The sequence below is a fragment of the Centrocercus urophasianus genome, unplaced genomic scaffold, assembly GCF_019232065.1.
Source record: "Centrocercus urophasianus isolate 14NV4802_14NV808 unplaced genomic scaffold, USGS_Curo_1.0 seq_316, whole genome shotgun sequence".
Lineage (NCBI taxonomy): Eukaryota > Metazoa > Chordata > Aves > Galliformes > Phasianidae > Centrocercus > Centrocercus urophasianus.
The window spans coordinates 35,246-62,970 of record NW_024884885.1 but is presented as its reverse complement, the minus strand read 5'-3'; the positions used below and the strand labels follow the sequence as shown (position 1 = coordinate 62,970).

Sequence of the window (27,725 nt, the reverse complement as noted above, 5' to 3'; positions counted from 1 at the left end):
GCTTGATGGTGCTTACAAAGGAGGGCTCCTGTCTGTCAGAGACCCTGGAGTGACAAGAGGGGAGGGGGAAGCACCCAGCCCTCACTCTGCCCCCTCCAGGCTCTGTGAAGAGATTTTGGTCATCCCAACAAACACACGGACAGCAGTGGCTATATGTACAGATATGTATTATTCTCATCAACAGTATATACAGTTACAGAGTAAGGAGACAGAACTTCGGGTGTAAGTAACAGCAGGTGGGGGGCTGTAGTGATAACAAGGTGCAAATTAGTCACGATCAAGGACTGAGCTAAGAAAGGTGCAAACTACCAACCAGCCTGTTTTACTGTGAATGCAGCTGGAGCAGAACAGGGGAAGGGGCAGCACTGGAGGCTGTTGGCTTTGGTCCTACTACAGCTCAAGTAGCTGCTGGGACTGTGCCTCCAGTCCCAACCCCTGCACATTTCAGGAAGGGCAGAGGATGCAGGGAAGCAGGGTGCTGAGCTCCAGGAGCACGGGGCAGCTGCAGGACACAGGTGCCCACGCTGCCTTCCTAGGAGAGATGATATGCTGAGGCCAGGCTGCAGCCCAGTGTGGGTGCTAGGGAAACCTCAGCTAAAGCAAGCCTTGGCTGAAGCACAGCTGATGTGATGGTGACAGAGGAAGACCCTGGGAGACAGTAGCTACAGGCACTGGGGGAGGAAGTTATCTGTGCTTGGTCCTGTCTGTCCCTGTGCACGCTCAGCAAGGCAGAGCCCTGCGCCCTTGCACCACCAGCCCACTGGGTTGCAGCATCCACTACTAGACCACCCCCAGACTGTCTTCAAACCTTAAATCTTTAATCAACTATTTGCAAGAGTTCCCCAAATAAAAACAAAATTTTAAAAGTGTCCCTTCCAGCTGCTGCCCTCACAGGTGGGAACCCCCCCACGCTGCAGAGCCAGGCTGGCAGGGGTGCTTGCTAAAATTAAACTGAGAGCAGCGGCCCCAGGGGCCAGGAGCTGCCAGAACAGTGACTCACTATGACTACAGAGAGCTGGAGCCCAAGGCAGCACCTCAGCAGAAGGCATTGGTGGTGGTGGAGTTGAGGATGCGGGAGCTGGTATCACACCTGGAGGCCTTTGAGAGTTCACGCTGTGGATACAAGAAGCAGAGAAAGGGATGAGGGGCGGAGAGGGTGGCTGTGCCAAGGGCCACAGAGACAAAGCTGCTGCTGTTTGTTTGAGAAGACAAGGCCCTGCCCTCTTGCTTTAGGAGACAGGAGGATTTGCTCCTAATAGATGGGAGAGAACTGGGAGCATCCCAGAAGCACTGGTACATAGTCCTGCCTCCTGCAGCTGGCAGCGCACACACTGCTGGTCCTGGGCAGCTCAGCCCCAACCCGGTGTCCCTCAGCTGCAGGGAGGGGAAGCAAGAGCGCAAGCAGGGGATGGGCGCAAACAGCAACATGCAGCTGCAGAACGGAGCTCTGCAGGACCCTGCCTCTGCCCAGCAGGAGCCACACACACGCATGGGAGCAGGACTTGGTGTCAGGGCAGCTTCAGCACTTGCTCAACTGCCGTGGGGAGCGACGCTTACATCTGTACGAGGCAGAAGAGGTCAGTGCTTGGACATCAAAATCTGAAGGGCGGAGGCCTCGGGGCAGCAAAGCTCCATCCCACAGCAGAGATCACCCACCTCCACACCCCTGGGAGCCTCTGCTCACCCAGCACACCTCATGCCCGCAGAACAAGCGGCACAGGGATCTCTCCCCCTGGGCTGAGAGCACAGCACATGCACTGATGAAGCCATGCAGGCTGCAGGAAAAGGCTCCCACCCTCCCTTCTCCCCATGACTGTTAGTACAGTGACAGAGCGCTGCTGCTGCCAGCTACCCAGGCCTCTCTGGGCTGGGCTGGGACATGCCCTCCATGACACATCGCTTCAAACCACGTGGAGGTTCTCTGCTAAGCAGCTGGGAGCAGACCCAGGTCTGGAGGGCGGCTGCATTACTACAGCAGGGCTATGCAGGAGGCCTGGCACAACGGGCCGTGTCAAAGGCACAGCTTTGCTCCTGCAGGGGCAGGCGGGAGCCAAGCATCACCATCTTCCTGTGTAAATATCAGATCCCCACTGGGCTGCTCAGGGCCTGCACACGATGGAGCAGCGCTCGGCCTCGGCCACCAAACTTCAACTGAAGTTCCTGACACGGAGTCAGCAGCTGGTGCCGTGGGTGCTGGCAGGAGCAGCTGCTCTGCGCAGGGCAGAGGTTGGGCTGTGCACGGCGGTGGCCCTGCGGTGCTCTGGGAGGAGCAGAAGCACAGCCTGGGTGCAGCCCAGTGAGGGGAGGCACGTTCAGAAGAGGTGAATTACCGCAAACTCAGAATAGGTGCTGGCAACAGAATTAACGCTGTGGTTACGCTGGGCGGGGGCCGCGGGGCTGCACCCACCGCTCAGGGTGGTTCCGTTCAGCTGCGACAGGTTCTCCTTGTTCCGCTCCCTGTGTCCGGGCCGGGGGGGCTTCGCAGCCACGCGGATGGGGGTCCGAGCCTGGCCAAGCTGTGGGACGAGAGGCGGAGTGGGAGCTGAGGCAGCCTGCAGCAGTGCTGGACGTGCAGCTGCTGCCCTGCACTTCAAGCCCCTAAAACCCTGCATCATAGGTCTGAGACCCGGAAACAGCAGAAGTATGGGTTGGAGGAAGACTTCCTGCATGCTACCGCTCTCCTTTTAATTTGGGCAGTATTGGTCCCCCAGAACATCCTACCAGCAGCATGGCTGACCAGCAGAGCAGGTACCAACAGAGCAGCCTTTGTGGCCCAGGAGCACAGCTGTGCAGCTGAGCACAAGCTGCCCTGGCAGTGTCACACAGCAGCGTGGCACAGCAGTGCTGCACCAACCCACCCTGTGAGCAGGGATGCTCCACAAAGCCTCTCACCTTCCCTCCAGAGGGTGGCAGCCGAGACGTTGGTGAATGGAAGAGAGTTGCCCCAAAAGCTGAACGAATGGTGCTGTTGGGAGTGGCCGTGGAGAGGGAAGTGCCATTGAGCTGGAGGAAAGCAGAGATACGGAGCGTGAGGAGGAAGGCAGGGGATGCTCACACCAGGGAAACCACAGTGAAAGCACTGGCTGCAGAGCAGGGTGACGGATCCCATTGTCCCCCAGAGAACAGAGATGCCTGCAGCCCACTCCCTGTACCCATTTACAGCATAAGATTCTTTTACGCTGCTGCTGCAATAAGCCTGGGCCCTTCTGGCATCACTGTGAGACTAAATCCAGAGGGAGGGCTCTAAACACCTTTATTCTCACAGTACTGGTCTAGCTCAAGCCCTGGTCGGGTCTCAGCCAAGCACTCCATGCCCAGCACAGGCAGTTTACCTTCCTTACTTTGCCAGGCGTGTGGGGGCCAAGCACTCGACGCTTGATCGGAGTCCTTGGGGTGCTCCCATACATCATCTCCGTCTCAATCTGGCGGCTCTTCTTCAGGTGCTGTGTGAAAGACCTGCGTCACTGATCTGAGCAGAGAGCAGAACACAGCTGGCTGCACAGCGCCACGGAACTCCAACACTCAGTGCTGGGGAAGGACAGGCGCAAACACTACAGGTCTGCAGCAGCTGGGGCTCAACACAGATGCAGGCAGCCACCTGCCCTGCTGTTTGAAGAAGGCGACCACACAGAGCCAGAAAAGAGCAGGAGGAGCCCCTCTGCCCCAGGGAGCTGGCAGTGAACCCGGCCTGGAACTGCTCTCCCTGCCCACAGCTCGGTGCCAAACCACGACAGCACGGTCAGCTCTGCACTCACCCGCTCCTGTTTCTCCTTCTCTTTCTCCATGCGATACAGCTGCCACTGCTCTGTCACATACTCCATGAACTGCTGTCCCTTCACCAGGAAAGGCTCCTCACGCTCCTGCTCCCAGGCCTGGATCCTGCTTTCAAGCTCCTCCTGCAGCTGCTCAGGACAGGAGGGCAGTGTAGGAGCCGTCGTACTGGACGTGGGCAGCTCCCTGCCCACAGACAGCCCTCGCTGGCGCTCCAAGCGCTGTGCTTCTCCCTGGTCAGTGTTACCTGTGCCTATTCAGGACTACAGCTTTTTCTCCAGGTCTGTACCCACCTTGGAAAGAGTCTTCTGCAGTTTTGCTCGCTGCTTCTCTTCTTTCAGCAGGCTCCCCCCACGGTTGGAGAAGCGGCTGGGGTCAGCTGTTTTCCTCTAGCACAGAGAAGTCAGGAGATAATGAGATGGGGCCCAGCCTCACTGCCCAGCACTCCCATAGGCCCTCGAGGAAGTCACCTTAGTGGTGCAACACACCTGCACAAGCTCTGCACCTTGGTGCTCCAGGCACAGCATCCCATTCCCTCACCAACCCCTATGCACAGCCCAGAGATGTAGCACTACCCAATACCTCCAGCTCCAGAAACAGCTTCCAGTTTTCCTCCCATTTGTGAACAGCCTCAAACAGCTCCTTGTGTGTTTCGTAGTAGCTTTTCACCTTCCCCACCTCAATGTCATGGAGCTGGAGCAAGGCCTCTGTATAATCCTCTGGAGAGACACAGCAGCACGTTCAGGAAGCACCCAGGATCCCTGCACCACTCAGCAGCCCTTTTTGGCAGCAGGCCTGCTGAGCTCCATCAAGGGAGTCAGTTACAGGAAGAGCCACCACCCACCATCGTGATAGGGACTGAAGGCGTCCCTCTGCTCCTGGCTGTAGAAGCATTTGTCCCAGTATTCAGCCAGCTCCGCGCGGATCGCCTGAACCACGGACTTCATGTTCTGCAGCTTCAGCTCCTCCAGACGGTCTACTTCCAGCTTCAGCTGCCAACACAACCACAGCACAGACTCAGAAAGGAAGAACAGAAGAGCAAGACCAATGTAAGTTCTGTGTAATCCACCTCTAGCGAGCCAGCCATCAGCACCAACTCCCAGCTCTCTGTCCTTGAAGGCAGGATTTAGTCTGCTCACATTACGCCTGACTGCTGGAAGCTGCTCCTCCACTCCAGATGAGCAAACAAGTGAACCCCAGAGCTGCCCTGCCCTTACCCTCCCACTCCCAAATGCCATCAGGTGGTTCTTACAGCTTCTCTGGTTTTCACTTTGGACCCGGTCATGTGCACTGCAAAAGACTGTCTCTCCTCCTCAGGAACCTGCAGCCTTTCCCAGAGCTCAGTGATTCTGGAGCGCAGCTCTGCACACATGGCTTCGTTCAGCGCCCGCCGCGCTTCCAGCTGCAGAGAGAAAGCGTGAGTTCAGCATTGCCTCATCCTGGCGCTGAGGGATGCAAGGAGGCTGCTCACAGACTGCAGCTCTCACACCCCCTCTCCCCCCCCAGCGCTTCCAAGCAAAAGCTTCTAGAAGTACATGCTAACACACGGGCTTCCTACAAACAAAACAGCCTTCACAGCGTGCTGCCAGGCAGCCTCCGCAGTGCCATCAGTCGTGGCAGGGCCAGCTCAGCGTGCCAACGTACCTGCTGCAGCAGGCTCTGGAGGTTAGCGATGTTATCTGTGGACAAGCAGAAGGCCTCCTCATCCTCACACACCACGTCCCGCTCGAAGCTGGTGTCAGGGCTGTGCTCCAGCTCTGCCATGCAGAGGACGACCTGCCGCTTGATGCTGACAAATTCTTCTTGCCGTCGCTCCTGTAGGTGAGGAGCCCCATGAAGACCCAGTGGGCGCCTTCCGACCCTCCCTCCCCGGAGGTCCAGGCCTCTCCTGCTCACCTTCTCGGCGCTGAGGGAGGCCACGTGCCGTCGGTAGCGGTCCAGCTCGTCCAGGCTGGGCACGGCGCTGTCATCAATGCTGAACAGGGACACGCAGAGAATGTCACACAGGTTCTTATCCTGTTCCTGCAGGGCCTGCAGTTCCCGCTTCCTATCCTTCTTCTGCTTCAACAACACCTCCACGTGGGAATGCAAATCCTTCACCATCTGTAGGATGGTACTCCCCTCCTCTGTCTGAAAGAAGCTACAGATCAGGGTCTGTTCTCTGCAGCGCTTTTTGGAAGTAACTCAGGTACTCGGAAATCCTTGGGTGCAGAGCCAGGACGCAGCTCCAGAGCTCAGCAGGGCAGCCCCCGGACCCAGGCACAACACTGCTTCCCGCCGGCCGCTTCACAACCGCCACCCAACGCCGGGGGAGGGGGGGGGCAGAAGGCCTTCGGCTCGGCCCAGCTTCGGCGGGGGAGGCTGCGGAGAGCCGCGGCCCTCACCTGGAAGGGCTCCGCCCGCAGCTCCGCGCAGAGGCCGTCGATCTCCTTTCGGTACGCGGCGACGCTCCTCAGCAGCTGCTCCTTCAGGTGCTCCTCCTCCGCCACCATCATGTCCAGGAGGTTCTGCGGCACGGCACGCTCAGGGCACGCCGAGGCCGCCGCCGCCGCCCCCCGCCCGGCCCGGCGCACCGCTCACCTTGATGTGCTTCTTCACCGCGCCGGTGCGCTCCAGCCGCAGCTCCTCGGGGATGCCGATCTCCTCCCAGATGTCCCGCAGCGCCGAGAACGCGCGGTTCAGGCACGACACGGCCTCAGCCGCCAGCACCTCGCTGCGGGCAGCGGGGCCTGAGTGGCACGATAGCCCGGGCCCGCCATCCCCCCGCGCCCAGCGGCCCAGAGCCCCGGACCCGGCCCCAGCCCCAGCCCCAGCCCCAGCCCCAGCCCCAGCCCCAGCCCCAGCCCCAACTCGCGGCTCCCGGCCCCGTCCCGGCCCCGCACCTCTTCCTCATGGCTCCGCTCTGCGCCGCCACCGCCGCCGCCCGTCCGGGGCCGCCGATTCAAACTCGCCTCCCGGCGGCGCTCATTGGCTGAAGCGCCGCGACGGGTCAAGCCCACAACCGTCGCTCAGGTCCCGCCCCAAGCCGGGCGCCAGCCAATGACGGCGAAACGCCTTCGGGGTTTCTACCCAATCGCAAGCGAGAACGGCTACGCCAGACCGCTCTGAGCACCGCTGCGCACGCGCGGACTTTAACGCGGATCACGTGACCTGGAAACGTACGGGTCGCTCGGCTTTGAATGCCGCCCCAATGGCGCGGCGGCGTTTATTGAGCAGAACGGGGCGCCCCGCAGCCGCCAGCGCCGCCCCCCGCCCGGCCTCACGCCTTGGCCTCGGCCATGGCCTCCATCATGCGGGCGCTGCTGGTAATGGCGGTGGTCAGGAAGATGAACCTGCAGCCTGGGGACGGCACAGCGCCTCGTGCTCGGCGCCTCGGGGCCGCGCCGCCCCCCCCCCGTAGTGCCCCGTCCTACCTCGCTCCTTGCCCAGGAAGCGGAGAGCGGCGATCTCCGAGAAGGTGCAGCCCCCCAGGAAGAGCGCCAGCACGACGCGCTGCGCGTCCCCGCCCGCGCCCTCCTCCAGCGCACTGTCTGCGAGGCACGGGCTGGCACGCGCTAACCCCCGGCACCGACCCCCGGCACCGACCCCCGGCACCGACCCCCGGCACCGACCCCCGCCCTACCGGCCATCGCGAACTCGTTGCCGTTCAGCAGCCGCACCGCCTCCTCCAAGCCCTGCCAGCCCCGGCGCTCCAGCACCTGCAGGGCAGCGCAGGCTCGGGGCCGGGCCGCGCACAGAAGGCAGCGGTGCAGCCCCAGCAGGGGCGCGGGGCGGACGAGGCGATGCTTTGCTCGGGGAGAACACGAGGAGGGGCTCACCTGCTCGATGATCTTGCAGCTCAGGGGTGTGTAGGCCCCGCTGAAAACGTACGCCATGTCCGGAGGCATTTTCAGGTTGTACTCACCGTCCACCCGCGGGATCTGCAGGGAGGCACCACTTGATGTTGACAAAGACGCAGCTGGGCTGGGCTCTGCTGAGTCTGACTGAGTCCCAGGCAGGGCCAGCGGCAGGGACTGCCCTTGCAGCGGGGTCAGAGCAGCTGTGGCTGGCAAAGCAGGCTGGGGCACCCAGCAGCAGCTCAGCTCCTGTGCAGCGCGTGTGCCTGGCCGGCAGCTGAGGGCGTAGAGCCCTGGGGTCGGGCACAGGCTGGGCACAACTCTTCTGCCAGCGCAGCAGCCCCCAGAGGACGTACCAAGCTCAACTTCTTGCTTATGGCTCGAAAGTTGCTCTTCTTGGCCAAGGAATTAAATGCATCTGTGATTTTTCCTGGAAAACAAGACAAGAAATGACAGAGTCTTTGGATGCATCACAGCGGCTGCACACCATAAGCCAGGCTGAGGCACTGCCGGAAGACGGAGCAGCAGCAGGAGCTGTGGGGCCACACCACGTCCTCTTAGCACAGCAGCGCCCTGTTGTCCTGCTGTCCTGCCCTGGGCTTCCTGCAGCCTCTCACCTGCCGCTCGGTCCGTCACCAGCTTGCTGACTCTGCTCTCCACTGCTGTCAGGGTTTCTCCAGCTGTCTGCTCAGTCAGCAATCCGATGCGCTTGAGGTTGTGGAAGGTCAGCAAGTGCTCAGGCCCGTAGCTCTGAGGAAGGGAGTGGGCAGATCAGCACAAAGTCACGCGAGACAGCAGTGTGACACTGCCTCAGGGACACGCAGGAGCCCAGCGGGCTGCTTCAGGTAACTCAGCCCCTGCTCTGACAGCCCCGGTGCCCCAGGTTCTCTCACCTGCAGGTACTGGGTCTTCAGGGAACGGTAGTCTTTGGGGATGAGACCTGTGGGGATGCCGCGGTGAACTGAGTGCACGGCCCCCCGTGCTGACATCCGCCGAGCTCCTAGACTCCATCTCACCATTCTCCGTGATGGACAGCAGGCACATCAGGCGCAAGCTCTCAATAGGGGACACCTGCATTGCAGTGGTGCCGTGAGCAGGCTGCTGGCCCACGCACGGCCCCGCAGTGCGGTGCAGCTCCTACCTGCCGGTCAATGTGCTCCTCGATGAAGCTGGTGCTCTCCCGGATGTCAAAACCCTCCAGTAGAGCTGTGGCGGGGGGGAGAGGCAGTCACTTCTCCCATCCCTGGGGCTCCCACCAGCCAGCTGAGGTAGAATCTGGTTTCAGCCTCCCCACTGAGCCTCGGGGAGAGGAGGGCTTGCAATGCTGGGCTGCCTGCCTTACCACGTGTCAGCCCTGTGGGGACCTCACAACCCACCCCAGCATGAAAGGTCTGGAGGGAGCTCCCAGCCTGTGAGGCAGCCCAGACCTGGGGCAATGAGGCTGGCATCAGAGCAAAGGTGGAAGAGCCAGACCTAGGGTGGGGGGCAACAACAGGCACAGGGAATGGCCCTCACCGTGTTCAACCTTGATCATCTCCTGGAAGTCCTGCTTGGTTTTCTTTTTCATGATGGACTCACAGGCACCTATATCTGTACAGCCAAGAGTTTTCCACTGTGGAGCTGTAACAGGCTCCACACGCAGTCCCACTGCAGGCACGCGCATGCAACAACACCCTCTGTTGCCCTGCCTGCAGCTCAGACACTCCTAGGGACCACCAGGCCCTGCAACCCCCCTGCTTCCCTAGGGCTCAGGCACCCACTGCAGCAGCTGGGGCCTCCCGCTCCTTGCCGTCCCGGCACCTACGCAGACTCAACAGGCGATGCTCTTGTTTCAGTCCCTTCAGTTCCTGGGAGACAAAGTTCTTCATCTGCTTGATGTCCATGCCCTGGCGGCGCTGTGGGAGTGAGAGCATGCAGGGAGTGACCCAGCTGTGGAGGGATGATGCTGGGGAGCCCTCAGCACGAGGCCGTACGCACATCATACTGCGCCTGCAGGTTGCGTGACTTCTGGCTCAGGAAGCCAAACACACTGGAGAAGTGTTCGTTCCGAATCTGGCTGAAGATCTGCAGAAAGCAGCGCAGCACCTGAGCTAATCGTTCCCCAAAGCTCAGGCCAGGTCAGCACAGCCCAACCAGGGGCCAGGCTTGCCCTGACCGAGAGTGAGAAGAGGCTGCACTCCACCAGTGCGGTTGCTGCCCCCTGGGCACGACTCAGCTCTGCCTGCAGGGGTGGTGCTGACAACAGAGGTCAGGCTGTGCCCACACTTTGCTTCTACATCTCCACACGCAGCCCATGACAACCCAAGCCTCCAGACCCAGCAGTGCCCGGTCAATCTCTGCTCAGCCTCCCCCCAGAGCACCAGAAAGGCCTGCTGCCACATAAGCAGGACTCACTTTGTCCTGGGCATTGAGCAGCACCTTAATGCTCTTGTCAGAAGAGGTGACTTCTGGCCCAAAATCCACACTCCCTACGGAGAAAGATGAAGAGTTGCAGAATCATAGCACGAATCACAGAACAACGGAATAGTTTGAGTTGGAAAGACCTTAAAGGCCTCGTTACAAACCCCCTGCCTAGCAGAACAGCCCCATCCAGATTTCTAAGCACTTCCAAGGAGGGGGCATCCACAGCCTTTCTAAGCAGCCTGTGCCAGGGCCTCTCTGCCCTCAGAGACAAGAATTTCTTCCCAACGTCTAATCCAAATCTACTCTCAAGTTTAAAGCTCCTACCCTGTGTTCCATCACTACTTTTAAAAAGCCCTTTTAAAAGATCTCTCTCTTTCTTACAAGCCCCTTTCACGCAGTGCAACGCTGCAATAAGGTGCCCCCCAAACTGCTTTGCCCCAGCACTGGTGACAGCCCTGCAGAGACAGGTAACACTTGCCCTGATGTTTCTGCAGGCAGGTCTTTAGCGCCATCCCACGCCAGGACCGAGCACAAACCTCAGGAGAGCCTCCCGTCACCCCATCACTGACCCCCACTTACCACACTTGATACGGAAGGTGTCGTCCACCAGCCCCTCGTACACCACCTGCGAGCACAGCGCTGTGACGTAGTCCGTGTCTGCAATGAGGACTCATTTGCTGCCTGTTTTCCCCCTGCCAGGCCCAGTCCTGCTGCCTCTCACTCCCACTGGTGCCAGCCCTTACCTCTGTCCATAAGGAAGATGTTCCCAATCTCTGGCTTTCTACCCTGCCCCTCACTCTCGCTCTCCTCCTCCAGGTCTCGCCACAGCTCATAGCTCATCTGCAGGGGGAAAATTGTGCCAATGCCTGTGACCAAGAGCTGCAGTACACAGCAGGGACCCGATGCCAGCACAGTCCCCGGCCATGTGGGGGTGCTGCTGCAGCTTCCCCTGCGCAGCCTCAGCTCAGGCACAGGAAACAGGGCACTCCTACCACCCTTCACTCCAGAGGTGAGAGCACACCATAAGCCCTGCCATACCTACCTTGGCACACCTCCCAATCCCATAGGCCCTGCTGAATGGCCCATACAGGGAGTTCAGCAGCTGCAGGGCTCGAGCAACGGAGTTGATCCAGCGGTGATCTCCCTCCTGCAAGGAGCACAGCAGCATTAGGATCTGTGCATTCTGTGCAGGCTGGACTGGAAATAACTGCTTGCATTGGGGGCCTCAATCAGACGCAAAGCGGGGCTGAGGGTCCGTGGGCTCCCACTGCACACACATAGGAACAAGCTTGGTGCCCAGTGCTGCTCAGGAGGAGCCCCAGGCAAAACCTTCCCCAAGACAGCAGCAGCAGCCTGCAGTGAGGGCTGGGAGGACCGAGCAGGACATTAGCTTCCTGAACAAAGCCCTCCTAGCCTGAGCCCAGGGACAAGTGACAGAAGGGCTGCCATCGTATGGGCAGCACCCAGCAGACCATCCCTACTGACCAAGAAATAGTCCCGGAAGAACTCGGGCAGCTCCATACTGATGATATCTTCATCCAGGGGAAGCAGGTAGAAGGACCACTCATCACAGGTGACATCTGAGCGTGAGACAGGAAAAGACAACAGTCATCCACTCCCAGCAAAAACAGCCCCAGGAATCCCAGCAACTCCTCACACAGAGGAGGAAAACAGAGATGGGTCCTCTTCGAGGGGACTCATCCTTTCCTCTACCCAGGCAGGGGCAGAACCACTGTTCCTCCCAGGAGATCCTGGTACTGGGGTTCAGAGGTGATCAGAGTGCTGTGAGCGAAGTGTCACACACCACAGACCTACTCACCGCCAAAGACTCCCTCTTCCTCTAACACCATCTCACAAGCATAGAACTGCAAAATAAGAAAAGATCCTCAGTCACGCTCCACCACAGGCAGGGAAGGAGCTCCCTGCAGTAACAGGACTTGTCTTCTTCCCAGACACCGTAACACTTGACTTTAGTGAAACAGCTCTGGTTAAGAAACAACTTCCAATTTTGACAGGAGGGGCAGGAAGCGTGAGGGTCAGACCAGGTCACAAGGGGTAGAAGCAGCACTGACCTTCTGGGGGCTGAAGATGATCTTGTATTTCCGGCTCCTCCCTGACATCTTGTCAGCATTGACAATGTCTGCAAAGAACACGTGCGCAGACCTCATAGACACTGCGTGCCACCCTGAACTGCCACAACTTGTCCCACAGGATGAGGTGTGGGGCACTGCTCCTCACAGCACCCAGGGCAGAAAGAAGAACCTGGGAACAGGGCCATTTTCCAGCCCAGGAATAGTGGCCTGCAGGGGCCAGAAGGTACTGGCAGTGCAGAGCTGCAGTCAGTGCAGCATGAGATGACCCACATGCCACATCCTGACCTTCCCAGAGCACCTGCAGAGAGCAGAGCTGAGGGATCACGAACCAGCGACAGGGGATGGTGAACCAACGACAGGCCACAGGCAGCTGCCCGCCGGGCGCTCACCTGCAATGTACCGCATCGTCCTGACCCGCGGCCGCACGAGGAAGCAGAGCCTGGGAACAGGGCGGCAGGGTGTGAGAGCTGCCACCTGAGCCCCGCGGCGCAGGGAGGTGCGTCCCGAGCAGACGGGCAGCACTCACTGATCGCTGGTGCTGGGGGCCGGCCGGTTCTCCACCCTGTACAGCTTGTCCACCTCGTGCTGCTGCGGGGCGAGGCGTGGAGCCGTCAGCGGGCGGTGCCGGCACCCCCGGTCCCGACCCCCGGCCCCGCGATACCTTCAGGACGGAGACGTTGGCGATGCGGTCCAGGGGGCTCATCAGGTCGGGCTCGATGAACAGGTCCTTCCTGCCTGGCAGCTGCGGGCGGTCGGGCGGCGTGGGGCGGCGCCGGGAAACCCCGCACCCCGGGCCCCATCCCAGCGCCGACCCCCGGGGCCGCTCCCCTCTCCCGGCCCGCTCCAGCGCCCCCCGCCCGCCCGCACCTGCTCCAGCAAGTAGATGAGCTGGTCCCGCGCCAGCCTCTTCAGGATACCGAAGTCGGGCGGCTCGGGCGCGTCACGCCGGGCGGTGGAGGCCATAGCGGAGCAGCCGCGGGGCCCGGAACGCCGCCGCGAGCCCGCAGTTCCGCCGGAACCCACGCACCACGGGACCTCGCGCGCCGGAAGCACCGGGAGTCACGTGACGCCGCGCCGGAAGCACCAAAGCAATCAGGAAGGAGACGCGAGGTGGCACCCGCCACATTTATTGCCCCGTTCCCGGCCCCGGCGCCACGCCGCGCTCCGCCAGCAGCCGCTGCAGCGCCGCCTCCAGCGGCGGGCTCGTCCCGCGCAGGCCGGCCACCACTTCCGCCGCCCACCGGAAGTACTCCTGCACGCGCTCCTCCGACCATCCTGCGGGGACACGCGCGGCGCGTCACTTCCGGCGCCGGGCTCGCGAGGGGCGGGGCCAGGCCGGGCGCCGGGCGCACCTTTGGGCGCGCAGCGCTGCAGGTCCCGCAGGTTGTGCAGTTTGTCCGCCAGTTTCACCAGCTTGGCCCGGGCGCTGCTGCCCGCCGCCCGCTCCACCTGCAGCCGCTTCCGCTCCGCCTTCGGCAGCGTTTTGTCGTCCGTCAGCTCCTCCACCACGCGCCGCACCTCGGGCCCGAAGCGCTCCTCGATCTCGGGCAGCGTCGTGTCCGTGTCCTCCACCGTGTCGTGCAGCAGCGCGGCCTGCGGGGGCCGGGGGGAGTTTGGGGGTGGGGGGGGGACGGTCAGGGCCGGCCGGGCGGCGGCGTCCCCACCGCAGCCCCGGGCGGAGCGGTACCTGCAGCACCACAACGTCCGTGACCCCCGCCTCGTGTGACAGGATCCGCGCCACGCCTGGAACGGGAAACACCGGGAGGGGTGGGGAGGGAGGGGGTCGAGGCCCCGCGCCGCGCGCTCCACCGTAGGGGGGCTGACCGGACGGGAGCGGCACCGGGGGCTCGCTGCAGGGATCGCGAGAAGGGCAACGGGACGAGAGCGGCCGCGCACCGATGGGGTGGTTGATGTAGGGGGTGCCCTCGGGGTCCTTCCGCCGCTGCTCCCTGTGTTTCCAGGCCGCGAAGTCCGCCGCCTCCAGCAACCGCGCTGCATCCGAACCCATGGCCGTTGTGCGGGCTGCGCCGGCGCGCCGGCAAATATGCAAACGCCAGGAGCGGGCGGAGCCGAACCCAGTTCAACAGTTTATTGCGACCCGTCCAGCCCTCGCGGCAGGCGGTACAGCAGCGAGCCGTCCGGGGCGCGCACCTCCGTGCCGGCGGGTGGAGCGGGGCCCGGGTCCGGACGCTGCGGGGCGGCGCGTAGCGCTCGCGCGTCCTGGCGCAGGCGGCGGTGCGGCGGGAGGCGGCTCCGGCTCCGCAGCACCCGGCGCACCACGTCGGGGCTGACGCCGAAGCCTTCGGCCAGGCGCTCCAGCGGCCACTCTTCGGGCAGTTCCTGCCGCAGGAACCTGCGGGTGCAGCGCGGTCACCGCCTACCGCTCCGTCCCGCCTCGCCCCGCCCGGACCCGGCCGCTCACCGCATCTGCTCCATCGCCTCCCAGGTCAGCGTCCGCTCGGGGGCGCCGCGCTCCGAGCCCAGCACCCGCCGCAGCCGCGCCGCTGCCCGCCGCCTCCGTGCTCTGCGGGGAGAGAAACGTGTGAGCGCCCCGGTCCTCCCGGCCGCGGACTCGGCCCCTCAGTCCCGTACCTCTCGGCCTCATCCGGCACCGCGTTCGGCGGCTCCGGCTCCCCGTGCCACGTTGCTGCCGCCCGCCGCGGGGATGCGGCCAGCAGCGCACCGACCCGCAGCCCGCGCCGCACCAACGCCGCCATGACCCGAGGGGGGGCGGGGCGGGGCGGGGGCGGCCCGAGGGCGGGGGAAGCGCGGGAGGCACGGCGGGGTCTGGGCACGGCGTGCCGCTCCCCGGCACCTGGGGCTGCGGGCTCCGGCGATAGCCGGCAGTTCGGAGTCCTGACGGACAACTGGGCCTCGACGTCCCGCAGGACCCCATGACCAGAGCGAGGGCGCTCGGATGGAACCCCCGGCAGCCGCGGTGCAGGGAGCGGCGCCCGGGGCGGGCTGGAGCCGCCGCTGCCCCTTACCTGTGCTGCTCACGTCGCGTAAATTCATGGCGCTGGCGCAGCGCGTGTGCAGCACGAGAGCGGCAGAGGCTACGAGGAGCCGCCGTGCTGCCGCACCGCTGAAGCCGCCATCACCCGTGGCCTTGCCTGCACGGGCCGGGCATCCCAACGAACCGCGGTGAGCGCTGCCTGCGCAGAGCGGCCGCCCGACGTCACCTGCAGGAGCACAGACAGCGCGTGGGCAGCCGCACAGCTGCAGCCTGCTGTTCTTTGTGGCCCCCGCACAGCCCCCCAACCGCGGAACAGCTCCACCCAACCCTCCTGCTTCTCCATCAGAACTTCCATGTCTGCACGCAAAGCACACAAAGGCAGAACCAAAGTGAGATAATCGCACTCACATCCTTCCGCCTCGTTTCTGGCTGCAGAGAGCTGCCAGGCGCTCATCGGCCTTCCCCCGGTTTTAGTGCAGGGCTGGGTAGCTGCTGCTGGCTCTGCAGCCCGGCTCCACGAGTTGCCCCTGTCCTGGGGCTGGGCGCTGCATTGCACCGTGTGCTGCTCTCGGAAAGGGATGCTCTGCCCTCGAACCAACAGCATGCCTGGGGCAGGGTGCTGGCCAGCCAGCAGCTGTGCCCCGGTGCTGTGGTTACGAGCACACGGCCGTCCTGAAGGCCACACGGTGCCTCTTGGGAACGAGAGGGGGATGATGGTCATCAAGGGGGCAGGCTGCTGTGCCTGCGGTGCGTCCCAAAGAAACTGCGTCTGGAGGGAGAGAAAGCGGTTGTAGCTTAGCTCTGGAGACCCTTGATGAGAGACAGGAAGGAAACGTCTTCCGTGCCGGTGCTCACTACACATCTCCCCACATTTGCTCTCCTGCGCACACCTCAGCCTTAGATTCAAATCATCCAGGTGGACGGCGTCTGATCTGCCTGCAGCAGAGCTCAGAGGCTCCCATGCACTGCCTGTAACATCGCCCTGAGCTGCAGCAGGGTTTGTGGAAAGAAACGCCACAGCCTTGTGGGGAGGCTTCAGTGATGAAGGATCTGACCCAGCCCTGTACAGTCCTTTGCTTCTGAAAAGATCTGCCCAGAGCTAGGGTGGAACTCGTGGTTTCAAGTTCTGCTTTGCTTTGTCTGGGAGCAGAAAAGGCAGCTACCATCAGTTCTTACAGATCAAATCGCACCTTACACTTGTTTTGTTAAATTAAAGGGACGTTTCCAATTTGCTGTAAGGCACAGAATACTCCCACAGCCCACATAATTCCTGCAATTCTGGTATCTGGAGTTTGTCAGCATCCTTGCAAGGTGTGCTGTCCTTCCAAGCAAGAGTGGAAGGCCTTTATGGAAGCAGGTGGTGCCACCAGGAGAGGACCTTGCAAGGCTTTTCACAACTGCCAGTCAACAATTAGCACTTTCTCCACATATCAGATATCAGCCATCAGTTCTGCTGCAGCCCTTACAGCCCACTGGAGTCCAGTGATGACAGACTGCTGGCTTTCTCATCATCTGATTTCAGAACACTGGCACCTGTGGCCAGGTTTGGGAACTGTAGGCAAGCAAATCTAGCTCCAAATTTTCCCTGGGCATAACCCTGCACGGCCCAGTTTTCTTCAGCTGTGCACCTTGAAATAATCCAGGACATGACAGTGGCAAAGCCAAGGGCTTAGACTACAGCAAGCTCTTGCAGAGCAAACATGACTGTCAAGGGGAAGCCCCACACCAAGGACTGAGCTCTGATGTGTGTCCAGCACGTGCGCTGTCAGGAGATGTGCAGGGGGCTCTTCACCTTCCATGGGTGGGGGCTGTGTAACACAGAGGCTGGGGGGTTTAGGAAGAGGCACTGCTTGCAGTGCAGAATTCACCGAGATGTTTTTAGGTATTTCTACACTTCCACCCAGACCCTGTTTGCTGCTTGTGCTTCTTTGCCATGCTCCTAGCACTTCTGTGCTCGCAGCTCAGAGAACTCCTGCTCGGGAATTAATCTTACTTAGACAGGAGAACCTTATGGCCCCGAAGAAGCAGACCACGCCGTGCTGCACGAGGGGACAGCGAAAGGCAGTGTTATCAGACTGTCTTTTGGAATGAGAATGAGGGACCTTCTGAGGGACGGTGCCCAGGGGCTCTGTGTGAGTGCCTGGTGTGCCCCCCGCCCTTGTAGGAGAAAAAGACCCGCGGACCCGGGCAGCACGTTGGACCTCGTTTAAATGAGCCGCATTCGGCCACAAGCGGCGGCGTCCTGTGGTGGCCTCGAAGAACCATCGGGGCAAGCTTCAGTTACCTGGATCTCAGAGGTAACAGCGCAGGGTCTGTGGCTGTCAGATGATCTCTCAGTTGTGGGAAGCAGCTGGGAGAGCTGATCCACGATGCCCAGGCCTTGGATAAGGTTCTTACGCCTTGCAAGAGCATTCACTCTTTTCTTCTCTTCATTTTCCAGAATATCCTGAGGCTGCATGGAGTCATACTGCACGTGCTCTGTCTTAGGAAAGAAGCACCCGACTTACAGCAAAGTTGAAACTACAGAAATGGGCGAGAGATACAAAACTGCAAACTGCTCTGAGCCCTACAGGGAATTACAGACCTCAGGGTGGAGTAGGATGAAAATCCCTATGATTGCACGGCAGCAAAGGGCAGCACTGCTTCCAGGTGCCTCCTGGCACGAGCTGTCAGCCCCACAGGACTTCACGGAGGGGCCTCATCTCCTTAGGAGACACCCATGGCCCAGTACTGCTCCTGGAGCCACAGACTGCCTTTATACACCATGGATGAGCACAGATGAAAAGAAGGTACCTTTTTATCCCACATCTTTGTGCTTCTGTAGGTGAAGTGGGTTGCAGAAGCTGAGGTTTTGTTGTGGATCATGGATTTGTCTGCGGGCAACTCTCCCTGCAGCCCTTCCTTCCTCTCTTTTTTCTTCTTGCTGTTAACAGCTTCTAACTTTTCTTTCTTCATGCGAATTTCTTCCAGTTGTTGCCTGCCACAGAAGAGCTGTCTTGGTCACTGGTTCCATAAGAGGCATAATAGCAAAACTGCAAAGACTTCAGTCTGAGGACATTTTACTGCAGTCAAGTACTGTAGTGAATAACCATAAAGAAAGCACGCCAAGAAGTGAGGGAGGAGTGCTTTTAAGAGAGCCTCTCACTGCTGTCAGAAATGCCCATGAATTAGTCTGTGCCTGCCAGAAGGGGGAGAACAGTGGAGGACGTTTCAAGACGTGCCTCCGGATTCCAAAAGCCAGTGGAATACTGCATTTGCCCTCAAAGTTACTGCTCCAGGAGTTGCTTTGCCATGGCAACAAAGTACAGCAGACTGCCCGTATCCAGCTCTCCACAACCTCCTTGCTTCCCTTAAACAACACACTCACTCCCAGCAAAGGGTCACAAGGAAGCAGTGTGTGAACGTACCTGGTACACTCCTCTCGTGCTCGGGACGATGCAGTCTCCTTGAAGAGGGAGCTGCTCTGCTTGAAAAACGGCTCATACTTGTCAGTGCCACACGCTGGGTAAATGCGCCGGTAGCTGCCCAGGTGGGAGTTCTCATAGTCCTCTGCCTCTGAGAGCCAGGCTGCCTGGCTGCTCTCTGCCTCCTCATGTCTGCAAACCAGGAGACAGCGCAGGCAGGCGGGGAGCTGCGATGGGAGGCTCCAGGTATTTTACAATGGACATAGCTCGATTTTTGCTCCTGTCTTTCCCTGTCTGAGAGCCCGTTTCACACATGTTTGCTGCTGGGAACCAACAGTTCCCACTTGTTCATTCTCTACATGGCGAATGCTGCTGGAGCATTTTCAGATGCCTCCCCTGCTGCCGGGATCACACCCTGCCCCTCAGCCTTTTCACCCAACTAAGCTGGTTGCCAGAGTTCAATTACAGTGTTTGTGTTCAAGGAGCGTTTGCCACTCCGCACTCAGCTGGGAGCTTTCAGCCAGCAGGGAGCTGGGAGCAGTGGAGGCTGCAGGGACATGAAGTGTACGGAGTAACGAGCTCAGCTTCCCCAGCCTGCAGTTTTCTCAGGTTTCCTAATTGAAATGGGAGCTGGAGGCAGTTCCTGCCTTGCCCTGCGCAGCAGGAAAAGCCCGGGCAGCAGCCTCATCTAAAATGGCCTCGAGAGGCCGTGCAGATTAATAAATCATGAAAGGGCATGCAGACAAAGAAGGGTGGGAAAATGCTCAACCCTGGGAAAGGAATCCTGCTTTGGAGAAGAGCCCTGTGCCCCGCGGTGCTCCTGGTCCCTGAAGCAGTGCTATGACCCGTCCTGTGAGAGTCACTGCGAGACCAGCAACGTACTGCTGCAGCCTGACAGCGCTGAAGGACACGAGGACATGCAGCTGTAAGGGGAAGCCCAGGGATCATAGCACAGGGAGTCCCAGATCTCTTCTGAGATCAGTTCTGGACAGGCTCTCCCTATCCAGAGTGCAGATGGCTTGGGTGGGCTCTGTCAGAGGCTGCACAGAGCCACGGCTTCAGGTAGCACAAGTGTCAGAGCCTGTCTTCTCCTCACAGGGACCTGCAGTGCCATTGGGAAGGCAGTACCTGGACACACGAGGAGACCGATGAGCCTGCAGGAGTCGTTCCTTTGCCTGCTGTTTGTCTTCCTCCATCGCTTTCCTTTTGCTACAGGCGTGCACATTTATCAAGTTGATGGTGTCAAAGAGAAGAGCATCCTTCACCTCACGGTCCAGGTGAGAGTCTGTGGTGAAGCTGGGAGAGTGGTTCACCTGCCAAAACAAACAGCTCATCTAGCCTGGCAATTCCCAGCGCTCACACTGCTGCCTGCAGCAAGCTTGCTGGCCCCAGCCTGCCCCTCTGCATGCTTTCCATTGATCAAAGAATATCCAGTGTTGGAAGGGACCACAGAGATCGAGTCCAACTGATGTTCTCCCCCATAACAGTGGCTGAAAGCAGGAGGGCGCGCACACCATCTGGTTCTGGCCTTCTGTCCCTCCTGCCATATGATGCTCATCCACACTGCAGGCTGCTCAGCCTCTGTGCCCCCACAGGACTGCAAGAGCAGAGCAGCTGTCATAAATTCAGGATGCTGTTACAGATTGAGGAGCACCGAGGTTCAGGAAACTCCCTGCTGTTAGAGAGGGTGTTAGGGAACAGGCTCTTAGATCTGGTGGATTAAGGTTGCTTGGCCTGCAGAAGGTTGTTTGGCCACTAGTATTCATAACCCGTTTAATTCTGAGAGTGAGGTGGCCTGGTTTAATCAAATAAGTTCTGTTCAGCCCACCAGCCCTTGTTCTTGAGCTTCCTGCACACAAGCAAGCTTTCAACTATCTGCTACTTTCAGAGCTGCTTCAACACAGCAGGAGATTTCTTCCTCACCTCTAGTAGCCAAGGTTTCAGATTTCTGTCTAGCAAAATATCAAAACCCAGTATCTCAAAACAGGCACAGCTGGTAGTGTGGTTAGGAAAGCAGCTTTGGTAATTGTGCTTCACCACAGGGTGAGCTGAAATAAGAGTCTTTATAATTATATCTTCAATATCTTCCCAGAGTTTTGTTGTGTTGTAGCTGTTATCCATCATCCAGGCATTCAGGGTGGAGAGTTTCCTGTGTGGAAGACAGGAGATGATAAGAGCTCACCTGTGACATCACACTTCACCCCAAAAATGGTGGAAGTAAACAGCTGTCCGCAGTGCAGCTTTCCTGCAGGATGTCACGGAGGCGCTGTGGTACCTGGACAAGACTGTACCTCTTACTGCCCATCGTGTCATCCTGGACAAAGTTTGCATTACGTTTGTTGATAGCATAATTGGTCAAATGCATGCAGATGTCACCCTGAGAGAGGAACCACAAGAGACCTTCATTTACACTTCATTGCAGAGCACCAATGGAAACAACAATTCCGTTAGTACTGATCTAGCCACCAGCTTCACCTGCTTTTACCTCCTCTCTGTAGCAATGGTTTTCAGCTTTGATTGACCAGAAGTTAGAGCTAACTGCTCTACTTGCTTCACGCCACTGTCCCAATCTCCTGGGTAGAGCACAGGAGTCAGCTCCACAGGCACTGTTCCAGTTGTAACCTCACCACTGAGCAAGGGACTCCCCAGGGCAGAAGCTGCAGCACATTTCTGCAGACTCGTCCTCTTTACTCATGTGAAGCAGAAGGCCTCTCCAAGACATAAACGTGTTGGAGTGACAGAGGGCAGGTAATTGTGCAGCTCTGGGAGAGGTGCACCTCGCATCAGACTGACGAGAGGGCCACAATCCAACAGACTCCACGTTCTTTAGGGATGTTATACACCACAGACCCCTGCTTAGAAAGGCGCAGTGTCAAGGCCTGTACCTTTCTTCCTTTCTTCCTCCTTTCCCCTCCTTGTCTCCTAGGCTGTTCCACTACCACCAGGTAAGCTCCAGGTCTCTGCCCAAAGTACAGATGGACAAGGAATGGTGCAGACCCAAGAGCACTCACAGAGGCAAGAAGCAGCAGCAGTGTTGCCTAGAGACACTGCGGGGTCTCCATCTGTGCAGATTTTCATTACCTAACTGGGTGAGACCTCGGAGGAATCACATTTGAAATTATTGTTGGCCCAGTTTTGAGCAGAAGGCTGGACTTGAGACCTTCCTAGGTTCCTCCAAATCCAGACACCTCTAAGATTCTGTGATAATGTCATTAAAAAGCCTAAATGTGGGACCTGGGATGTACTTCAGACACCCCCAAATACCTTCTGTGTGGAGGAGGTGCAGAGGGAGGAGAGAGCAGGAAAAAAGAAAACCGAGTCCCATAAAACCGACCAGTCCCTGCCTTTTCAGGGTATGGAATGCCCCTAGGACAAATTAGGGACCAAAAGCTACAGACACTACATCAGTTTTTTGTAATCCTCCCCTTCTATTTTTCTTTTACCAGGTTTCTCCTTCTGGGATCGATGTACCTCATGGTGGCAAACCGGGCCAGACCCTCCTTGTAGACAAAAATCCTCAGTGGGTCACAAGATGTGACCAGCACATAGACACGCATGTCAAACTTAAAGCCATCAATAAGGAAAGGCTGCGAGGAAAAAGGCAGGAGCAAGCATGAGATAAGGGAACATTGCTGGGTGTGCTGCTGAGTCCCCAAGGCCAGCTGCTCCACCTGCACTGCCTGCGCCACTTCCAGCAGCCCAGCAGCGAGGAGGAAGGCAAGCTGCGCCCCTGGCTTCAAGAGACACGGGGCAAAGGACGAGGAGCAGGCAGGGTGCGGGAAGAGCAAGGGAGCTGCAGTCCTTCCCCGTGCCTCAGGTCATCCCCCTACCTTAGAGATATACTGCTGACAGATCATGTGCTCTCCGTGCCTGATCTCCCCTGGGTCGCGTGTTATGAAGATGCCTCGGCCTTGGCAGCCGCTGTCGGGCTTGCAGATGAACGTTCTGTTCTTCCTCCTGCGCCTGTAGGCCTGGAAGTCCCCGTAGCTGTGCAGAGGGGGTGACTGTTACAGGCTGCAGAACACGAGCCCCTCACTTCTCTGCTAACACTCAGACATTCAAACTACTGTGCTAACAACAGACCTAAGTTCTGCAGCGGGGAAATGGTACAGCAATTGCTGGCTTACATCAGGAATACATTATTTAGTCCTTGAGCAACCTGACAAAGCTCTTCCAGTTCCAGCTTTTTCTTGCACACATCTCTACCTCTACCAGGAGTTTCATGGGAAACATTCAGCACTATTTGTACAGAAGCCAGTGAGGATTTTGGCTCTGCTGCTGCAGAGGGATCGGGGAAAAATAAAACACTGCCTACAAAGGAGGAGGAGGTCACAAGCTCTTACATCCCCTTTTGTTCCAGCTCATCAGCAAATGGTCAGCAGGCTGCAGCCAGGATGCTGTGAGCAGGGTGCAGAGGCTCACAGGCTGCGCTCACGTATCGCATCACCTGCTTGGTCTGCAAAAGCAGCTCCATTGGGAAATGATGCCTTGAAGAGTCAAGCCAACATGCCAGTTAATTATTTGCTGTTGATGGAGGAACACTGTCTTGTACTACAGGGAAATGAGGAGCCATACCGACCCTTCTTGCGTGAGCGGAGGGCACTGAACCCAGCCTGCGTGGGGAGAGAGCCTCTTCTGCTCTGCATTTACCTCTGCTGTTCCCGGTGAGCTGCAGAGGGACGTTCCCCAGAAACACAGATGTTATGCTTCTCATCCTGCCCTGTGGCTTTCAGGGCGGGTCCCTCTTCCGAGGTTCAGCTCTTTGGCCACTGAGCACAGTAAACATCGTAGGGGATGTCATTCCACAGGAAACCTCAGAGGCCATTCCCATCCAAGCCCTAGCTGTGAAGCACAGTGCTTCTTACTTCCTGATTCCATACCCCCGTTCTCTGCTGCATTCATGTGTATCACTCACTCAGCTGGCAGGCTCCACGTGCGGGGAAAAATATTGTATTCCTTGGGGAAGAGTTTGAGCATGCGGTTGAGGTTGCGAGCCAACAAATCCTTCCGGCAGATCTCAATCATGCCAGGAAAATGGTTGATTTTCTGAAAGAGGTGCAGAAGAAAAAGAGAGTTGTCAGTGATAATCCTTGAGGTCAAGGAAAGGCAGTGTATGGAGAAACAAGCACGCAGAACAGGAAGCCAGGCCAGTTGTTGCCTTGAACGCCTGCTGAAGGACAAGAGTTCGCCAACTGCCTTATCTGACTTCAGCAGCGTGATTTATCTACTCATTCCATCTCAGCCCTGAAGCTCTGCCTTCCTACAGTATTGCAGCTTCTGAAAGGGAGCAGCTTGTCAGCAAGAGCCATTTATTTCACTCTACATTCAAGGGGCTGGCAGCCTTCCAGCTCCCCACTGACTGTCAGGCTGTTACTGATGGCATCACTGCAGACACAACAGAAGCAGCGACTGATGAACCCGCGCATCTGGGACCAACACACAGAACGTGGGGCACAAGCGCTACTTTTAGACAAATCGGTTTTGTTCTGCAACACTTTGTTCCACTAACAGCTCCGTCTCGTCCTCCTGTCCTGAGCTCTTCCTGCTGGGCACCCCCTCTCCATGGGGAACTTACCTGAAACCGCTTCATTTCCATCACACGTTCCAGAGAGACAGAGCAGTCAGTCCAGTACACCGTCCACTCCTCGTTTTCTCCCGCTTCTCTCAGCCCGCAGCACAGCGCAGCACGACGCACTGCGTGGAAGGAAGCACAGGCAAAGGTCCAGGGAGGAGGATACGAATGCCAGGGATGGTTAAATCCCCAGAGTAAACAGGAGGGTGGGCAAAACTCTTCAAGCTGCACTGCCAGCCCCAGGGATGACAAGGTCTAAGCAGGACCCTTCAGAAGACCTCAGAAACACAAACTCTATCAGCTAAATTCAACACAGCCTCTGCCTGCAGGTGCACTGGGAACCATCGGCCTGCAAGTCCACTTGCCTTGGGGTTCCAGAACATCCCCTGCATTACAGCAGGCTTGAATCCACCCTGGGTTTGATGCCACACAGCTAAATACAGGTCTTTGAAAGGTGTTGGTTTCACCTTCAAAATCAAAGGCTAATTGGTAGCAGAATGCATGAGCTTTGGAGTGGAAGGCTGTTGCTGCAATGATCAGTGTCGGTGCCAATTCTGAATTTGCCCTCTTACACAGCTGGCGAGCTGATGAACGAACCACGTGTGAAACAGAAGCAGGTTAGGAAACACAGGGGGCAGCTCTAAGTCAGAGGCCTCTGTCTTTCCACACACCCACAGCCAGGTGGCCAGAACTGCCCAACAGCCCACATGCTATTGAGGCCGTTTGGGCCCTCCTCCATCACAACCCTGCCACCTTGCATTGGCTGTTGCCTTGTTGCTTATTCTGGGCTGACCAGCTCGGCCCAGCAGCACCACAAAGAGCAGCCCTGGGCACCACAGCTCTGGAGGTGGGCATGAAACTGTCCTGGTTCCTATGGAGCTCACATTGCCACACCATGTTCTGTCGTGGATCCTCATCCACCTCCCATCACCAAAGCTCCTGAGCATGGCCGCAGGTGAAACACGTGTCGCTCTGGGTGAAAACAGCATTCCTCACACAGCTGACAAGGCTGTGACCTTCAGCAATGCAAACACAGTAGTAATGCTAGAGTAGTCATTAGCAAATTGACTAATAACATCCATCAAATCGTTCTTTTGAGAAATAGCTTGTGGCAGCAAAGAAGAGCGAGACAGGAGCCTGAAGCAGCTGCCTAGAGCACGTCATTGCAGAGGAATATCAAAGAGATATCGCAGCTACTGATCCAGCCTGCTGCACCGCCTGCTTCAACTTAAACTGTTTGTAGCTTTCACTCCATTTTCACAAGCACTGCTACCATCCTGCACTGTAACTGCCTCCAGCCAAACCCTTCTCACCAATTTTAGCAGGAGTGTGGCACATACAGGAACGGAGGGTGGTGAGGGCTTGCAATGCTGCTGTGCAGCTTGGGTCTCTTTAAAGCACAAAGCTCCTCAGCCCACAGTGGAGAATATTCACAGGGATCCAAGTCGCTCACAAGCAGTAAACACATAACACAGAGGTGACTCTGCAGTGGAAATTCAATACCAGCCCACCTCGCCAGCTGAACCTGCACGGCTTGCTGCAGGCTGGCTCCATCCTTGGGGCCGCATCCTCGGACTTACCGCTCTCGTACTTGCAGCTGCTCAGGTTAATGGATGGGATGCTGGAGTTGAAAGAGACGACACAAGAGCTGCTCAGTGAGGCGACCAGCCCAAGGGGAGTGGGCACAAAGGAGACAACTGTCCACCACACCCGCACACCCCACAGAGCCAACTACCAAGTCCGGCCCGTCGCCACGGGCCGTGAGGCAGACGGTGCCAGGCCCGTGCCGTTCCTCAGGAGGACGCGCATGCCGGGGCAGTTCCCGTTCCTCCTGGGGCTCCGACCCGCCCGCAGGACCCCAGCCCGAGGGCTGCAGGCCCAGACACCGCGGGGCCGCTCCGCCTGCGGACCCCGCAACAGACACAGGAACGCGGTGTGTGCACAGAGGCTTTATGTGCGCAGCGTGGCCCGGGCAGCACGGCTCTCGCCGGACGGACGGACGCACGGACGGATACAGGCCGCGGGACCGAGCCGCCTCCCCCCGCCGCACTCGCCTGCACTTCCTCCGTTTCTTTCGCGGTCTCGGGCTGGAGGCGGCAGCTCCGGACTCGTTCCCGGGCGCAGCGGACCCGCTCGCAGCTGCCGTCCCCGAGGAGCCGCCACCGCCGCCGCTCGCCTCCATGGCGCCGCTCGAGACCGCCGCCGTTCCCATGGCGACGGGGCAGCTGTCTCCGCTCGACCATAGAGAGCCGAGTACAGCCAGCTAGAGCGGCCCCGGACCGGTCACGCGGTCGCACCCGCCGCACCTCGCGATTGGCTGGCGGGGCCCCGCGGCGCCCCCCGCGGGCAGCGCCCCCACGGCTCAGTCCTCCAGAAGCAGCGCCAGGTCAGCGGCGAGGCGGCGCATTTCCGGTTCCGGCAGCAGGGGTCGGCGGATGGCGCGCAGCGCCTCGGCCTCGCTGAGTTCTTCGAAGGCGGCGGCCGTGGCCACGGGCAGGAACCCGGCCAGCTCGCACAGCGCCACGTTGAAGGCCGCGCTCTCCTCGACCTCGAAATGCGGCCTCCTGGCCCACAGCAGCAGTCGCAGCCCCGCGCCGGGCCCGGGCCCGACCGAGCCCTCTGGCGGAGCGCCCCGCGTCACGAAGACGTTGTAGGCCAGGCCCAGGGCCAGCAGGCGGGCGGCCGCCCTGCACGCGTCCCGGGCCAGCGCCTCCAGGCCGGAGCCCGCCGTGTAGAAGAGCAGCGCCGGCGCTGGGGCCTCTAGCAGGAGGTTGAGCCCCCGCGTGGGGCAGAGCGGCTCGGCCGGCGCCGTCTCCACCAGCAGCGGGTGGGCGAGGTAGAAGCCGTGCAGGTGCAGGTGGTTGACGGAAGCGGAGGCCCCCAGGCTGTTGAAGCCCACGCGGAAGCCGGGCTGGGCGCTGAGCAGCACGGCCTCCAGCCCCACGCGCAGCAGCTCGGGGGTGAGGATTTGCGGCAGGCGCAGCGTCGGCTCCGGCAGCAGCAGCACGTGGCCACGCTCCAGGGGGCTGACGTTGATCACCACCAGCGCGTGGTCCGCAGCCGCGAGGTCGCTCTCGGCCACAGGCCTCCGGCGCAGGCGCAGCAGCACCTCACCGGGGCGGATCTGCGTGAAGTTGAATTGCTGAGAGTCGAAAGGCTGCGTCAGGCTGCGCACTGCTTGCGGCCTCCTGCGCTCCGTGCTGCGCTGTGCGTTGAGCTGGACCAGCAGGCGCATGGCGCCGGGCAGCACGCGGGTGGGCAGCTCCGCCAGGTGGTACCGGAACAGCCCCCGCGCCATGCGCTCCTGCCAGGCCCCCAGCAGCGCCCGGTCGAAGCGGGACGGCGCGGTGCCCGGCCAGGCGACGCCCTCCAGGATGAACTCATCCTTGTGGTACGCGAAGTCCTCGGGCTGAAGGGCGTCCTGCAGCTGCTCTTGGTGCTCACCGGCCCCCGCTGCCATGCTTGGTGCCACCGGGAACCTGACGGAGGGGGAACGCGGGCACGAGTTGGCCGACCCCGTCCCCAGCCCTGACCCCCGTCCCCGACGTTCGTCCCATCACCCGCCGCACCCGCTCTGGCCCGGCCCTCACGTCCCACCGATCTCCCACCCATCACACCACGCACCTGCGCTTCCAGCGGGTGCCGCGCGGGGCCGGGGGCGGTGCTACGTGCAGCGCGCACCCAGTCCGG

General features: G+C 59.6%; 5 protein-coding genes and 1 long non-coding RNA gene across 17 annotated transcripts; 1 reads left to right on the top strand and 5 right to left on the bottom strand.

Moving 5' to 3' along the window:
* Positions 1-150: 150 nt before the first annotated feature.
* On the bottom strand, positions 151-6,749 carry PRC1 (protein regulator of cytokinesis 1). 4 transcript variants are annotated; one of them, XM_042829634.1, is made up of 15 exons: positions 6,654-6,749; positions 6,352-6,484; positions 6,156-6,278; positions 5,668-5,901; positions 5,416-5,586; positions 5,024-5,173; positions 4,616-4,763; positions 4,354-4,490; positions 4,065-4,160; positions 3,756-3,902; positions 3,333-3,443; positions 2,893-3,003; positions 2,331-2,516; positions 1,001-1,113; positions 151-532 (listed from the first exon to the last, which is right to left on the bottom strand). In XM_042829634.1, the coding sequence occupies exons 1-14, from the start codon at positions 6,662-6,664 to the stop codon at positions 1,036-1,038; spliced, it is 1,836 nt and encodes a 611-aa protein (XP_042685568.1). In that variant the 5' UTR covers positions 6,665-6,749; the 3' UTR covers positions 151-532; positions 1,001-1,035. The 4 variants fall into 4 exon arrangements, with proteins under 4 accessions (XP_042685568.1, XP_042685567.1, XP_042685569.1 ...); XM_042829633.1 differs by having other exon boundaries at positions 151-1,113; XM_042829635.1 differs by having other exon boundaries at positions 151-1,113; positions 3,342-3,443.
* Positions 6,746-13,087, bottom strand: VPS33B (VPS33B late endosome and lysosome associated). Of its 2 annotated transcripts, XM_042829631.1 has the most exons (23): positions 12,971-13,087; positions 12,765-12,845; positions 12,630-12,691; positions 12,493-12,542; positions 12,083-12,150; positions 11,830-11,875; positions 11,496-11,590; positions 11,053-11,157; positions 10,754-10,850; positions 10,590-10,667; positions 10,002-10,075; positions 9,585-9,671; positions 9,412-9,502; positions 9,123-9,197; positions 8,749-8,813; positions 8,624-8,678; positions 8,501-8,547; positions 8,225-8,357; positions 7,964-8,037; positions 7,590-7,691; positions 7,394-7,469; positions 7,185-7,301; positions 6,851-7,110 (listed from the first exon to the last, which is right to left on the bottom strand). In XM_042829631.1, exons 1-23 carry the CDS (start codon positions 13,064-13,066, stop codon positions 7,031-7,033), a joined length of 1,854 nt encoding a protein of 617 aa, XP_042685565.1. In that variant the 5' UTR covers positions 13,067-13,087; the 3' UTR covers positions 6,851-7,030. The 2 variants fall into 2 exon arrangements, with proteins under 2 accessions (XP_042685566.1, XP_042685565.1); XM_042829632.1 differs by lacking the exon at positions 7,185-7,301 and having other exon boundaries at positions 6,746-6,921.
* Positions 13,088-13,229: 142 nt separating this feature from the next.
* On the bottom strand, positions 13,230-14,278 carry HDDC3 (HD domain containing 3). The gene is made up of 4 exons (XM_042829630.1): positions 14,000-14,278; positions 13,791-13,846; positions 13,456-13,696; positions 13,230-13,378 (listed from the first exon to the last, which is right to left on the bottom strand). Exons 1-4 carry the CDS (start codon positions 14,109-14,111, stop codon positions 13,230-13,232), a joined length of 558 nt encoding a protein of 185 aa, XP_042685564.1. The 5' UTR covers positions 14,112-14,278.
* Positions 14,279-14,364: 86 nt separating this feature from the next.
* Positions 14,365-26,190, bottom strand: TTLL6 (tubulin tyrosine ligase like 6). Of its 7 annotated transcripts, none has more exons than XM_042829618.1 (16): positions 26,090-26,190; positions 25,616-25,656; positions 24,039-24,157; positions 23,379-23,509; positions 22,294-22,450; positions 21,907-22,050; positions 20,755-20,840; positions 20,387-20,612; positions 19,592-19,776; positions 18,467-18,655; positions 17,853-18,036; positions 17,344-17,541; positions 15,468-15,828; positions 15,091-15,285; positions 14,526-14,627; positions 14,365-14,456 (listed from the first exon to the last, which is right to left on the bottom strand). In XM_042829618.1, exons 3-15 carry the CDS (start codon positions 24,057-24,059, stop codon positions 14,551-14,553), a joined length of 2,154 nt encoding a protein of 717 aa, XP_042685552.1. In that variant the 5' UTR covers positions 24,060-24,157; positions 25,616-25,656; positions 26,090-26,190; the 3' UTR covers positions 14,365-14,456; positions 14,526-14,550. The 7 variants fall into 7 exon arrangements, with proteins under 7 accessions (XP_042685552.1, XP_042685559.1, XP_042685554.1 ...); XM_042829625.1 differs by having other exon boundaries at positions 25,547-25,656; positions 26,090-26,188; XM_042829620.1 differs by lacking the exon at positions 26,090-26,190 and having other exon boundaries at positions 25,349-25,822.
* On the top strand, positions 15,281-25,805 carry LOC122166105. 2 transcript variants are annotated; one of them, XR_006170659.1, is made up of 5 exons: positions 15,281-17,356; positions 17,500-17,848; positions 18,030-18,709; positions 19,562-19,740; positions 21,910-25,805. It is a non-coding gene; the product is annotated as an uncharacterized LOC122166105 (long non-coding RNA). The 2 variants fall into 2 exon arrangements; XR_006170658.1 differs by having other exon boundaries at positions 18,030-19,740.
* Positions 26,191-26,397: 207 nt separating the features above from the next.
* On the bottom strand, positions 26,398-27,682 carry GDPGP1 (GDP-D-glucose phosphorylase 1). Its single transcript, XM_042829626.1, has 2 exons — positions 27,660-27,682; positions 26,398-27,514 (listed from the first exon to the last, which is right to left on the bottom strand). Exon 2 carries the CDS (start codon positions 27,493-27,495, stop codon positions 26,398-26,400), a length of 1,098 nt encoding a protein of 365 aa, XP_042685560.1. The 5' UTR covers positions 27,496-27,514; positions 27,660-27,682.
* Between the last annotated feature and the right edge of the window lie 43 nt (positions 27,683-27,725).

Excerpts from the sequence above, each read along its gene's own strand:
- PRC1 (XM_042829633.1), bottom strand. Across the intron at positions 4,764-5,023 it reads AAGTGAAAACCAGAGAAGCT|CTGAAGCTGGAAGTAGACCG; the intron begins GTAAGAACCACC and ends TTGTGTTGGCAG. Across the intron at positions 4,491-4,615 it reads CTTCAGTCCCTATCACGATG|AGGATTATACAGAGGCCTTG; the intron begins GTGGGTGGTGGC and ends GTGTCTCTCCAG.
- VPS33B (XM_042829631.1), bottom strand. The coding sequence starts at position 13,066 with ATGGCCTCCACCGCCCGGCGTGACGCGCCCGAGCCGCCCGACTTCGGT. Across the intron at positions 11,591-11,829 it reads GGAAGAGGGAGTCTTTGGCG|ATGTCACCTGTGATGAGTGG; the intron begins GTGAGTAGGTCT and ends TCTCACGCTCAG. Across the intron at positions 8,358-8,500 it reads TGAAGACCCAGTACCTGCAG|AGCTACGGGCCTGAGCACTT; the intron begins GTGAGAGAACCT and ends TCCCTTCCTCAG.
- HDDC3 (XM_042829630.1), bottom strand. The coding sequence starts at position 14,111 with ATGGGTTCGGATGCAGCGCGGTTGCTGGAGGCGGCGGACTTCGCGGCC. Across the intron at positions 13,697-13,790 it reads CGGACGTTGTGGTGCTGCAG|GCCGCGCTGCTGCACGACAC; the intron begins GTACCGCTCCGC and ends CGGCCCCCGCAG. Across the intron at positions 13,379-13,455 it reads GCAGCGCTGCGCGCCCAAAG|GATGGTCGGAGGAGCGCGTG; the intron begins GTGCGCCCGGCG and ends GTGTCCCCGCAG.
- TTLL6 (XM_042829625.1), bottom strand. The coding sequence starts at position 25,589 with ATGGAGCCAGCCTGCAGCAAGCCGTGCAGGTTCAGCTGGCGAG. Across the intron at positions 19,777-20,386 it reads TGAAACCTTGGCTACTAGAG|GTGAACCACTCTCCCAGCTT; the intron begins GTGAGGAAGAAA and ends TTGTTTTGGCAG. Across the intron at positions 15,286-15,467 it reads CAGAAACGAGGCGGAAGGAT|GTGACGTCGGGCGGCCGCTC; the intron begins GTGAGTGCGATT and ends GTGCTCCTGCAG.
- GDPGP1 (XM_042829626.1), bottom strand. The coding sequence starts at position 27,495 with ATGGCAGCGGGGGCCGGTGAGCACCAAGAGCAGCTGCAGGACGCCCTT.